Source organism: Tupaia chinensis, unplaced genomic scaffold (assembly GCF_000334495.1).
Source record: "Tupaia chinensis unplaced genomic scaffold, TupChi_1.0 Scaffold000646_1, whole genome shotgun sequence".
Taxonomy (NCBI): Eukaryota; Metazoa; Chordata; class Mammalia; order Scandentia; family Tupaiidae; genus Tupaia; species Tupaia belangeri.
In genome coordinates, this window is record NW_006160167.1 from 1,684,807 (window position 1) to 1,699,780 (window position 14,974).

At 35.6% G+C, this 14,974-nt stretch overlaps 1 protein-coding gene across 2 annotated transcripts in view; it reads right to left on the reverse strand.

Annotated features, from left to right (window-relative positions):
• Window positions 1-14,974, reverse strand: part of VPS13B (vacuolar protein sorting 13 homolog B) — an 806,861-nt gene that overhangs the window by 413,049 nt on the left and 378,838 nt on the right. For both annotated transcript variants that reach the window (XM_027776225.1, XM_027776226.1), the window contains one exon: window positions 11,385-11,588. In XM_027776225.1, the coding sequence (XP_027632026.1) occupies window positions 11,385-11,588 (204 nt within the window). The remainder of the gene's footprint in view (window positions 1-11,384; window positions 11,589-14,974) is intronic.

Sequence of the window (14,974 nt, forward strand, 5' to 3'; positions counted from 1 at the left end):
TGAGGTTTTTGCACTCACCAGGAAGACAGAGTCAGACAGAAAGTGAGAAATCACCTCCCGGGGGATGGACATACTGCAATCTCTTCTCCATTCTCCTCTCGGGATCTTGGACATGCATGTATACGTGCCTGGTGTGAGTTTAAGCCATTCAGTCTGGGACTTGAACTGCAGCTGACTAAATAGAAGTCCAGTGACATAGCTATTAAGCAATCTGCAGGTCTCTCTACCTCTCTTCTAATCTCCTAGTTTAAAAACTTTTTCTATATACAAATAACACCTAAACTAAAACTCTCTAATTTAAATGAGGTATGTGTTATAGCCAAGTGCTTCTTCATTTAGGATTACTTTATTGATTATGTCAAAACATAGTGACTATTAGAATTTTCACATGAAAAGTATACTTTTTTTTGAGAGAAGAATAGGTAACATTTCCCAACTCAATTTATAAAAACTAATAAGCTGTTAATACCAAAATCAAGGCAATCCGAAAAAGAAAAGTTCAAAGTCAGTATTATCTCTCATGCTTATAAACATCCAAAACCTATGCAATTAGAAAATCTATAAAAAAGGGAAATATATCACAAACAAATTGAGTTTGTTTAAGAAATACAAGGTTTGGGGCTAGCAGGTGGTGTAGAGATGAAGGCAATAGACTTTCACATGGCCAACATGGTTCAAGTCCCAGACCTGGTGGCTTGAAAACCATGCCAGAATCAACTGTGTATCTGCATGCCCAAAATCTCAGGAAGAGTATGGAGAAGAAGGGATGACAGCATTGCCATCCCCTCTAAAGTATAATTTCTCACTTTCCTTCTTTGTCTCTCTCTGGAGAGCACACATGCCCTATGGCAAAAACCAAAAACAAAAAGAGAAAAGAGAAGAAAATGCAAGGTCATTTAACATTTAAAAATCAATGTAATTAGTCACATTAACAGAATAAAGAAGATAAATCAAGCATATAATAATCTCAATTTAATTAGAAATATTGAATATTTAAAAATATAAAATAGGCAAGGATGCTACAAAGAAAACCAAAATCGTACTGAAATTAAAGAAGACAAAAACAGATAAAATTATATATCACATTCATAGGGTATATTGGACAAACTATGTATAAACTCAGTTAACAGTTGTATTCATATATTAAGATGACATTAATATTTTCCCCATTTAAAGATGGTAAAACAGACATAAAATGTAAATAAAGTGATAAGTTACAGAGATTTAAACCCAGCTTTTCTGGTTCCAAGGTATTTTCCATAGATTCCATTAACTTACAATCATACTAACATGGGGCCAGCAGGTGCATTGTGATTAAGGCACCAATCCTACATGGCCAACTCCTCAGTTGGAGTCCTGGACGCAGGGCTTGAAAAACATGCCATGTATGTGAACATGCATTGTGAACAGATCCCAAGAGAAGAATGGAGGAGAAGGAATTTTGGTGTGGCCATATCTCCTTGAGGGTGACTTTTCACTTTCTCTCTCTCTCTCTCTCTCCAGGAAGCACACACATCTGAAAAAAAAAAAAAAAAGGATAAAAAGAATCATGCTGTAATATGAGTGAGCCTAGTACCTCCTTGTATAATAACTTCAATTCATAGTGCTTCTATTTTTTTTTTTAGATTATAAACTTTTTGGGACCAGCAGTTAGCATAATGGCTATGTCGCTGGACTCCCACGTAGTCGACCGCGGTTCGAGTCCCGTACCCGGTGGCTTAAACTCATGCCGGGCGCGTGTGCGTGCGTGCCCAAGATCCCGAGAGGAGAATGGAGGAGAAGGGATTGCGGTGTGGCCATCCCCCCTGGGGAGTGATTTCCTGCTTTCTATCTCTCTGTCTCTCTCTGTCTGTCTGGCGAGCGCACGCACCCTATAGCAAAAACCTCTCCAAAAAAAAAAAAAAAAGATTTATAAACTTTTTAATTTTTAATTAATTAATTTTACATTCATTCACTGAGCATTGTCACAGCATACAAAATGTTTTCCCACCCAGAATATACTGGATAGTGGCTTAATCACATGTGTTATCGCCAATAATTTTCCATTTCTATTTTCATATATATATCTATATCTATATGTATATCTATATATCTATATCTATATATATGTATGTATGTATACATATATTTTCCCCCTATGTCTCACCCTCTGCCATTTCCCATCCTTCTCCTACACTATCTTTGGTGTCTATAGTTGCTTTCTATTCCTTTTATTCCCCACATTTTATTGATTCACAAAATATCTTAAATAATCTACTTTCAATAGCAAGGTCAGCTGATATATACATATCTGTGAATACGTGTCTGACTTGAGGCATGAAACTCTGAGTAAAATGAATATACTATAAAGTAGCACCCAGCTAATGCTATATAGCTTACTGCCGTCATTAAATAGGTATGTTTTAATATATTTTTTCATTTCAAGAAAAGCAGTTTTAACTTTAATAAATCAAAATAAAAGAAATACTAAGAGAGCTTTGCTTAAAACTTAAAGCCAGGGGGACCAGCAGTTAACGTAATGGCTATGTTGCTAAACTCCCATGTAGCCGACCGCGATTAGAGTCCTGGACCTGGTGGCTTAAACTCACGCTGGGTGCATGTGCATGTGTGCCCAAGATCTTGAGAGGAGAATGGAGGAGAAGGCATTGTGGTGTGGCCAACCCCCCTTTTCCACCGAGAAAAGATTTCTCACTTCTATCTCTCTGTCTTTCTCTGACTTTCTGGAGAGCGCATGCACCCTATAGCAAAAACCTTTCAAAACAAAACAAAACAAAACAAACAGACAAACAAAAACTTAGAGCCAGGAAACAAGTTAGGATTCTGTCCAAATAGTAGGTACATGAACCTATCGGCAACTCACATTAAGACAAAAATCCTGAAATTGGAAAGCAAAACCTAGTAGAAAATCAGTAATGTTTTAGTCAAAAGTCATAAGGTTTTATTTCACCACTTCAGTCTCATATACTTTATCTTCTGTCATGGTCTGATCTCAATTAAATTCTGGGACATAATATTCAACTCTAGACTTGTCCCTACCATTAAGTTGGCCATTTTCTTAGTTGTTTTTGAACTCTTATTTCTGAGTGTCTGTATTTAGTTCTCCTGGTGTAGCACTCCTTTCAGAACTTCTTGGAAAGCTGGTCTAGTGTTAGTAAATTCTTTCAGGTTTTGTTTATCTGAGAATATCCTTGTCTTTTCTTCCCATTGGAAGGATAATCTTTGCAGGTCCAGTATTCTTTGTTGAAATTGCTTTTCTGTTAACACTTTGAATATATTTTCCCATTCTTTCCTTGCTCGCATTGCTTCCAATGAGTTCTGCTGTGAGTCTGATGGAATATCCTTTGTAGGTAACCTGATGTTTCTCTCTTGCCAATCTTAGTATCTTGTCTTTATCTGTGGTTTTGGTCAATCGGGCTATAATATGTCTTGGAGAAGATCTTCTTTGGTATCCCAGAAGGTGAAGAGACCAATAAAGGCATTGATAAACTATTTCATGAAATCCTGAAAGATAACTTTCCAAACCTAGAGAGGTATTCAAAGATCTAGTCCCAAGAAATACAAAGTGTTTCTATTTTCTAGTACATAAAATGAAAATGTTGTCTAAAGGATCTCTTAATCTCTTTCAACAATATGGCTGTATGTTAATAATTAAGAGAAATATCTTTAGTCACTTGTCAAGCACTATGTAACTATTACACCAAAGTCAATTCTTAAGGTTAAGAAAAAGAATCTGTAACAAAGAATAGGGAAGTAACAGACAGTTTTAGTAGTATTCCCAGAAGAAAAAAAAAATCTGTATCCTAGAAAAAAGATTGCATTCTATTTTTTTTTGTTTCAATAGTTACTATGGAAACTAAACACAGTACTCTAATTTCCCTGCTTTGTTCCCTATGGTACTAATATTTTCTGCCAAAACTTGGAAATACACTTGAGAACATTCAAGGATAATATTAAATGCTACCATAATTCTAGATTAGCTATGCTCCATGGTGTCCTAAGCAAATCATATTAAGATGACAGATTTGTGCTCATGTTTTTTTCATTTTGTTTTGTTTTAATTTGTTATAGAGTACGTGGGGTCACTAGAGAGAGACAGAGAAGGTGAGGAAGCACCCTGTCCAGGGACGAGGGGAGAGTGGCTATATTGTAATCCCTTCTCCTTCATGATACTCTTGGGCTTTGGGGCATATACACACACACACACACACACACACACACACACATGTGCGTGCTTCCCCATATCCCTGAAGACACTGGGGCCAGGATTGGAACCATACCTTTTGCCATGCAGAGTCCAGCCACCCCAAACACCATGTCACCAGTTGGCCTGAAATGTGCTCTTTTAAGTCAGAAAATCAATACTGAATAACAACAAACAATAAACTACCTCTAAAGTACATAACAGTCACTTTCTTTCCCTTCCCCCTAATTTTTATACCAAATACTCCAGGTCAAAGATTCAACAGGATTTCTGGCATTACATTAGTTTAGAAATGCTTCATCAGGTGCATGTTATACAAGATGCATCTAATTTCCATAAGGCAAAACCATGTCACTGAAGTTAATCAACCCTGGTACAGCCATGTTCAAAGTGGCATTATACACAATACTCAAAAGGTGGAAATAATCCAGATGTTTATCAACACATGAATGGGTAAGCTAAATATCTTGTATACATACAATGGCTATTATTTAGTCACAAAGAATAAAATTATTTTCCTTTTTTATATTTTTATATGTGGTGTGTATGTGAAAGAGAAAGGGCAACGAAAAGAGGAAGGGATAGAGATGGAAATACGTTTTTAAAAAATTATTTTATGGTGTTTTCTTTTTTTTAACCACAGAATGTATGTGCACACACGTACACAAGAAAAAGGGGAAAAAAAGACAAAAAACACCTATGACAGGGTCTTATGCTGTGATCCCCTTCCCAGTTCTCTAGGCCCTTAGGATCTGGGACACAATTCAGGCTTGTGGTCAGCACATTGCTTTCTAGCCTTGCAGGTCACTGCATTTTACTGCCACACCGCAGGGGCTAGACTTAGACTTTTTTTTTTGGACAGTTCTTGATGGGCCAAAACCCTCTTGTTCCTGCTTTCCAATTAGCAAGGATTAAATGGAGCAGGTACTCATGTCCAGTGTGTTCAGTCAGTCTGGGAAATGAATCTGGGCCTCCAATGTGGTCTTTTGCCTCTCAGGTGGTAGTGCTACCTGTGTGACAACACAGCTGGGCCAAGGTTAAAATTCTGATAGCATTACCTAAGCCCAATAACAAGGAATAGTACAACAAAAACATTTTCATTTTATGGTCCCAGTATACTTTGAAAAACCATATTGTGGGGCCGGCAGGTGGCATGGTGGTTGAGGTGCTGGATTCCCACAAGGCTGACCATGGTTCAAGTCCTGGACCTGGCAGCTTACTTTCTCACTTTCCCTTTCTCTGTCTCTCTCTGGTAAAATAAAATAATAAAATAGAATTAAATTAAATTAAATTAATAAAATAAAAAAATAAATAATTCTTTAAAACAAAAAAATCATATGGTACATTATAAAGAACTACAACAGTGGAATGAGAATTTTAAACAATGTGAAAAAAAAAAAACGTATCCAAGACTTCTGCTCTGAGACACCATGACTGTGTCATAGCTATGCTAAGAAACGGATTCCTTTGGTCCTTAAGAGTCTTTGATGGGGCCTGGAGTGAATGGAGATTTCAGTGAATAGGAGCTTTTTCCGATTACCCCAGATACGATACAAACATCATTATCTATAAATGTGGTGACATGAAAAACATTGGCGGTCCAGCCAGTAGCCAGGTGGTTAACAGGCTAGATCCCATATGGCCGACTGCACAGTTCAAGTCTCAGACCTGATGGCTTAAAAAAGCACATGGGACACATGTGAATGTGTATGTGCCTAAAATCCCAAAAGGAGGGAGAAATTGAGAAGGCCTGGCCATTTCCCATAGAGAGTGCTTGCTCTCTTTCTGGCTGTGTCTCTCTCTGCAAAGTATATGCACCCTCTGACAAAATTTCAAAAAAAGCAAAAAAAAAAAAAAAAGGTTGGGAAGTACCACTAAAACTAACCACAACACGTACTATTGATATATATTAAATCTGTATACAGATAGTTATGTTGCTTATATAATAGCACTGCTAATAGAAAGTTATCTTACACACAAGAGATAATTAAAGTAATGAATACCAAGAGGAGCAAAGGATTGCTAAAACAATCTAGAAATACTATGTCCACAGAAGCACAAAGGCTTTTGAATGAATTAAAACAAAGTATATTTATATAATCTTCATATTATATAAAAACTTTACAGTGCCATTCTTTCAATAGTTTGCCCAGTGAGAGCAAGGTTTTACTTCCAGTCAAGAGCTAACACATATAAATATACATACAAATTCATCAAAATTATGAAAACATTTTTACACGGGAATTCAAAGGATCACAATAACGTAGCCTACCATATTAGATCTAAAGTATGAGAAATGAAAATTACAAAGGTCATTCATTAAGCATAATTCTAGCAATGCTACAAACAACAAAAAATGGAAAATAAAAATTTGAGCATAAGTTTTGAATTCTGAATGAATAAAAAACAACCTCAGGTTGAGTCATAGATGGAACATTTATACTCACTGGGAAAAACAATGACTATATTTTGTAATGTCATCATTCACCAGATAATTTATAAAGAGGTAAATTTAAACTGAGATGCATACATAGTTAATCTTTATAGCTGTAACTTATTTTTCATCTTATTTTAATTGTCCAAGGGCAAGTGCACTGGAAAGAGAGAGACAGAAACCTTGGAAAAGGAAGAAAGCACTCCCACAATGGAGAATGGGCAGACCATACTCCCTTCTACAACTCTCCATCCTGTCAAGCACATGGGCATGCACACATCTATATCTGGCGTGCTTCTCAAACTGCTGGAGCCACAATTCAACCCACATGGTCGGCCATGTGGGAGCCTCCTGACTAAATAGGCCCCATAATAATTTCTTGAAAGTAAGGCTAGAAATTGAATATAAAATATCCCATACATAAACACCTTCTAAGATATAAGTCTATATTAAAGCCTTAACATTGACCATCATTAACCATCTTATAAAAATATTTCTGCCCCTCACCACCACTCCCCCTTTTTTTTTGAGAGGTTTTTGCCATAGGATGCATGCGCTCACTGGAAAGACAAAGAGAGAGAGACAGAAAGCTAGAAATCACCCCCCAGGGGGGATGGCCACGCCGCAATCCCTTCTCTACCATTCTTCTCTCGGGATCTTGGGCATGCACGCACACACGCCCAGCATGAGTTTAAACCACTGGGTCCAGGACTCAAACTGCAGTCGACTACATGGGGGTCCAGCGACATAGCCATTACACTAACTGCTGGTCCCATTTCTGCCCTTTTTATTTCTGCCCTTTTTATAAAACAAATCACTAAGATACTTCTAAGGGAACAAGGCGCCCAAGTGACTGTGGGTTTCAAATCCATATTGAACTACTCGTAATCACCCTCCTCTTCTCATGACAACACTATAAATAGAAAAGTACACTTTGAAAATATTTGCCACTTCCCCATCCACACCATAACCCCTCTCCTATAACTCAGTATTCCTTTCTGTGATTGTGCTACATGGCCTTTCTTGAATATTAATTTATGAATATTTTACATTAAGAATCCTTTATTTTTAAATCTCAATCATGAAAATCAGATTAAATCCATAACTAGCACAAAACTAACAAATTCCACCATAAGCATCCTCAATATTTATCTTTATAACCCAATCTGAAAAACTCCCAGCATTCTAGTTTCAGATGAATTTCAGTTATGTAAGGAACATATTAAAACTAGAACTGGTTTTTAAGTGATGGAGCGAAATTTCTCTTTTTTCTTTTCTTTTTTTTTTTTTTTTAAAAGAGATTGTTGCTATAAGGTGCATGTGCTCACTGGAGACAGAGACAGAGAGGGAGAAAGAAGGGAAATTTCTTTCTAGGAGGGAATGGTCACAAACAATCCCTTCTCCCCTTTTCTCCTTTTGGGATTTGGGGCACAAACACACATGTGCCTAGTGCTGAATTTCAAGCTATTGGGTCCAGGACTCGAACAGCAGTTGGCTACATGGTAGTCCAGTGCCACAACCTCTATGCCACCTGCTGGTCCCCCAATTTCTCCCTTTTGTAATCTCTTCCTTATTTTTTTTTTAAGTTTCTTTTTTGCCATAGGGCACACGAGCTCACCCAGAGAAAGGGAAAGTGAGAAATCATCCCCCTGGGTTATGGCCACCCCACAATCCCTTTCCTCCGCTCTCCTTTGAGATTTTGAGCACACGTGCACACCCAGACAGCATTTTTTTCAAGCTACCATGTCTGGGACTCAACAGTAGAGTCAGCCATGTGGGAGCCAGCACCTTAACCACTACACCATCTGTTGGCCCAGTCTCTATCTTAACTTTCCCAATTTAGCTAACGAAGACACTGCTCTTCTAGTTTATCATATTTATTACAAACCTACTAAAACAAAATTGTTACCTGTGCCTTATTCATTTCCTAAGATGCACATAAAATGTCCCATCCTCTATAAAACATCCACAGATCTCATAGAATGAAATTCTTCTTCTATAAATGTAGGGCATATTTGTTTTTATTACACTTCAAATCAGGGCCACCATGTCCTTGTGTGTAGTTGTACATTGCACTGTACCTTGTATGAATGACAGACCCTCACTGTATGACAAACAGTTGTGACTATTTCTGTCTTTCCTGGACTTGCAATGATTTTTAAAGTGACTCTTTCTAAAAGAACACTTCTAAAACAAACTCAGGTTCATCTTAACAGCCTTGTGAACACAGCCCTAGCAAACAACTGTTTAATGGAGCATGCTTTCTGCCACTGAAGTGTTTCTAAGATTTAATTATATTTATAAATTTCACTTGTTTCATCCTTGTCTGGCAATTTATTACCTCAAGCTCTGATTACCAATGTATTTGACAAAGTGTAATTTGTAGTGTTAATGAGCACACTGTGAAAAAAAGGGGTCTTAGGTTAAATAAGCTCAAAAACTACAGTATTCAATACAGTTAAATAGTTTTCAAAAAAAAATTTTCCAGAGGGTGCATGTGCCCTCCAGAAAAAGAGAGAAAAGGAGAAAGCACAACCCCCACCCCCAAAGTTAGGCATAACCATGCTGCAATCCCTTCTCCTTTTCCTAATACTGTCAAAATTTGGGGCATGCACACACATGCATATGTCATGTTTTTCAAGACACTGGGGTTGGGATTGGAACCATGGCCATTCATGAGGACCTAGATCCTTTAACAACTAGGCCCTGGGGCCAGAACGGTAATCTGCCTGCCTGCCTGCCTTCCTTCCTTCCTTCCTTCCTTTTTTTCTTTCTATTTTTTTCAGAAAGAGATTTTTGCTATAGGGAGCTTATGCTTGCTAGAGAGAGAAAAACTGAAAGTGAGAAATCACCCCCCAGGGGGAATGGCCTCACCACCATCCCTTCTCCTCCATTTTCCTCCCTAAATCTTGGGCACGCATGCACACACACCTCGAGTGAGTTCTGAACCTCTGGTTCTGGGACTTGAATCACAGTCAACTACGTGGGAGTCCAGTGATGTAACCATAATGCCATATCCTGATCTCTAGACCAGTAGTTTTCTTAACTGCAGAAATTCTCTTAAGTTTTTATATACTAACAATATTGGGAATCCCTAAGAAAGAATTCACTGCATTTACTTTAGAAGAGATATACTCCATCTACTCATAAGCGCTTATTTCTATATTTTTTACCTCTTACTCATTTGGAACATAAAAAGAAAAGAAAAATTCACTTAGGTAACTGTGTTTCCTAAGATTTACAATAAGCAGGATAGAGAAGTTGCTTGTGCAAGGGGTTAAATAAGTCTACTCCAACAAAAGTCTCAAAGCAGGTAAAATTTGACTTTTTTGTTTTAATTGATTTGTAAGACCACCAAAAAAAAAATCCCCTTGAAGAGACTTTCCCATTCTTTATTTTGTCAGTAGCTTTGTTTCTAGAGAAAATGGTGTCTTTATGAATAAAGAAAAACATACCTTCTACTGCTAGTTATTATAGAATGATAATTTATAATGGGGAAAGTTCAACCCTCTGTAATAAATGTAACAAATGAGGTAATAATAATAATAAATGAGGGTTTTTTTTAAGAATTATTTTATATAACTTTATTTATTATTATTATTTTCCAGTTTGATCAGAGAGAGAAAGAGAAAATGAGAAAGCAAGTCACCAGGTCCAGGACTTGAACCATGTTTGGCCACATGGAAGTCCAGCATTGTAAACATTATGCCATCTGCTGGTTGCATGACAGTGTTTTTGGTTGACTAAATAATCATGTGTTATTACTATCTTTTAAGAGCTAGAGTTAGGGATCCAAGGTATCCTACCTAAATAGGACAGTCTTCCAAAAATCCTGTTTATTAATATTTAGGCATAAATTATGTTGTATGATTTTAAAACACACTAAAAATTTCAGATATACCACTAGTGAACTAAGAGATTAAACTATGTTTTGTGCAAAACTTCATTAAAAGTTTGTCTGTCTTTCAGAAAAATCAAGTCCTCAAAGGTAGTTATGGTAGTTAAGAGACATCTGCAGAAGTCTACTTGCTGCTATGGTATTAACTGTAGTTAGACACATATGACTCTCCATTATGCCTTCTAATTGTAGCCATGCTCAAGCATTTAAATACATACTATTATACCTTAAATTACTTTCTCTTTATTTATCCTCTATATTTTAAGATAGTATATATTTTTGAAATTATATGTATATGTAATTTATATTATTTTACATTTTCATTTCAGGTTATGTTTTTTATTTTCATTTAAAGAAAGTAAGTTGTATATCATAAAAATATTTTATATACAAACGGAGCACTGGCAATGCTGCGTAAAATTAGGTGTTAAAAGGAAAAATTTTAATGATAGGGGAAAGAAGGAAAGGGCCCTGGGTTTGATTTGGATGAAAAACACTACTCTAAAGGTAACGATAACATGCTGTGCTAAAAATGTGACAGGCACAGAGAAATGGAAAGGGAGCAAGAGCCTCTTTTTCTTTTTAGTTTCTAAATTTCTGAGGAAACACACCTTATTAACCATCTCAATTTATACTATTTCATAGAACCTGTACTGTCCTATCCCCTACTTAAAGTGAAAAACTTACTTGGACCAGGGATAGTAATATGCAGTCACAGCTACCACAGGTCCTCATGAGCTTCATAACTGTCAGCTTCTACGGTGATGAGGTCATCTTCATTTTCAATCATGAGATGGAGCTGTGTTATGTATTACCCTTCATTTGGTAACAGAATTTTCAAAAACACTTACCTCAGTCGTAGTTCCAACGTCAGCAGATGGGCTGCACGTGCTAGTATCTGGTGGAGCTGTGCCTACACTGCTTCTAACCGGAGAGCTTGGGACAGGCCCTGCCATGGTCTCTGGATAGGCTGAAGATGGATTGAGACTGCCTCTCTTCTGAATCTTATTCCAGACCTTGTTCATGGTATCAGTTAGCTCATAGAACAGCTGCACCTGAGCAAAAGGGGATGGAGGCAGGGGAGGAAAACAAATCTTTCAACTTCTAGTCACAATCCACTGAAAATTCAATAGGAAATTATTAGTCTGGGGAAACAACAATCTAGAAAATAAAAATCTGCTAACATATCATAGGCCTTGATGAAGTCACACTTGAAATCTGCCTCACACTGACACTGTAATATTTTATAATCAACACAACACCTTTGTGGATTAAAACCATAGTAACATAAACACAGATAATAGAACAGTATGTTTATTTTAATATATGAATAATAGGACAAATACAAACACTTCTTAAACAAAGGATAGAACCAAAATCAGAAAACAAATATATCTCAGTAAATATAATTCATTTAGTGAAATATGAAAATAACTACCATCCTTATTTCTGAATAATTTCCCCATCTAAATTTTGTTTTTCTGCGCAATAAATCTGCAACTAGATTTCTTGCCTAGCAAGATACATTTAAAAAGATGATATAAAATAGGATAGTAAAAGGAAAATGTTATATATGAGACTTTTCTATATATAAAAAATAATACCCAACCTTTAACTCCCCTGGGATATGTCATTTCAATATTCAGAGGAAAAAAATGTTTAATTTGCACATTGTTTGACTGAGTTCTAAGATATTTACACAAGATTTCATAAATAAGCATTAATCATGGAATCTGTATGACAACATATTGCCATATACTGTATATAACAAGCCCAGGGAAAAAAATGCAAACACAATGTATAAGCAAACCCACAGCTGGATACCATATTCCGCTTGCCATTTTAAAAAAGGAAAAAAAGTGAAATTCTTATATTTATAAGAAGTTTCAGCCCCAGGACACATCCAGATGATGAAGCTGGCTTCTCATGTGGGCAGAACAGATGCATAGAAACACTGTTGTCAATCCTCATTTGATATAAAACAGTACTTGAGAATAGTTTTCTCTTGCTTTTTGTGTAACAAAGCCTCAAATCTCAGGTTGTAACTGCTTTGTTTTAAAATAATCTAATAGGTAGAAATCTTACAAAAACAACTTCTTAGAAAAAATCTGTTGCAAAGTCTTGTGTCTTTCATAATTATTAATAATTTTCCCTCTAAAAAGAAACAATTTGGTTGGAAATCAAATTTTATAAAAAGATCAGTTTGATTTTTCTCAAACAGTTAGAACTGACAAATAAGGAGAGCAAAAACCAAAGAAAGTAAGTTCTAAACATGTTTAAGGCGATGCTGCTATCATCACTAATTCTTTTAACTGTTGCCATTAAAAAATTCTCTCTGAATGTCAACAAATATATTGTGTGCTTATGTGCCAAGCAAATGATGACATAAATGTAAACATATTTTCATTATCAAGGAAAAAATCTGGTAACACAGAACTCAGGCTTTCTAAATTCAGATGTTTAAAAATATGAAGTAAAAATTTTGAAGTAAATATTCAACTTTCATGCTTGAAGTTGTACTAAAAGGCAATGCCAATGACCAAATGAACTACTACTCCTTATATAATAGAATGTCTAAAATTTAAAAGCATAACTACATCAAGTATAACTGAAGCTCTAATTTTCTGCTGGTGGGAATGTAATGTTGAGGATGCAATTTGAGTTTTTCAAAGAGGCATAAACCTACTACATGATCTAGTCATTCCACAGTATTTCCCTAAGCAAAATAAAAGCCCCCACAAAGACAGTTACATAAATGTTCTTAGCACCATTAGCTCTAATAGCCAAAAATTGGAAAGAATCCCAAATGTTCACTAGTAAATAGTGAGCAAACGGAAGTATATTCACAGGACAAACACTACTAAGTAGTAAGAAGAAATAAACTATCAATGCATACACCATGGACTAATGTCAAAATAACCATGTAGAATAAAAGAAGCCAGGCCAAACAAACAAACAAACAAAACCACAAAAAGACAAAAACAAAACCATATGACTCCATTTCTAAAGAATCAAAACAACAAAAATTAACCTAAAATAACAGAATCAGTAGTTGGTTGTGATGAGGAACCTTCTGAGGATATTAGATATTGTTAGGTATGTTAAGTACAGATAAATGAAACTGAAAAAAACAAAATAACAAAAAACCTCTAAAAACAATCATATGACACAGCTTATTCAGGATATGAATGATGGTTATTAAATACTGCTACCATCTTCAGTATGAAATATTCACTGAATATAAAAATTATAACATTTTATTTTTTAGGTTTTGCCATTGGTCATATGAGCTCACTGGAGACAGAAAGAGGGATAGTTAGAAGTACCACCCCTTTTCCCTCTAGAGGGGAGAGCCATGCCACAGTCCTTCCTCCTCCTTTCTCCTCTCAGGATTTGGGGCAAGCAAACACCTGGTGTGAGTTTCAGGCCACCAGGTCTGGGACTCAAGCAGTGGTTGACCATGGGGGAGTCTAGCACTTTAACCGCCACACCACCTGCTGGCCTTTAGCATTTTATTTCTTAAAATTATTTCCATATACATTTTCTCCTTTAATCTACAGTCACTTAGAAAAGATTTTATGGGACTGAAAAAGGTGAGAAGATGGGACCAGCAGGTGGCATGGTGGTTAAGGTGCTGGACACTCCCACATGGCCGACCGGGGTTCGAGTCCTGAATCTGGTGGCTTCTTTCTCACTTCCTCTCTCTCTCACCCTCTGTCTCTCTCTGATCAAACTAATAATAATAAATGAATAAATAAATAAAATAAAATAAATAATTTTTAAAAAAATAACAAAAAAAGAAATAATTTTACTTATTTTGTAAACAAGGTAATTTGCAAAACACACTAAAATTCTTTATGTCTGACAGCATTAAAGTGGCACTTTACTTAAAGTGCAAGATCAGATTTATGTGGTATAGGGAAAAGATATTTATTCAATTAAATTTAAATAAATAACGTCTACTCACACAATAAGTCACTCACAATTCCAGGTTGAGACTATATCTATAATTATCACAACTTTAGAGCAATTAAAAATATTTAATTAATTTAATCATGAGTATATGTTACATCACACTTTTCAGAGAAAAGAAAATGTATTTCTCAAATACACAATGCATAGCTACTATATAGCATATATACCCAATATGTTTGTGGAGTGGGTGGGGGGACTTCCGAAAGTTTGTGAAAAAAATAGGACTAAAGAACAAGTTTATTTTGATGCACAAAAGGTTTTGAAATACAGGCATAATTTTTTAATATAAATTTCCATGAACTTTTTGAAAAACCCTTGTGTATGTGTAGACATATATATATATATATATATATATATATATATATATATATATATATATATATATATATATATATATATATATATATATATATATATATATATATATATATATATATATATATATATATATATATATATATATATA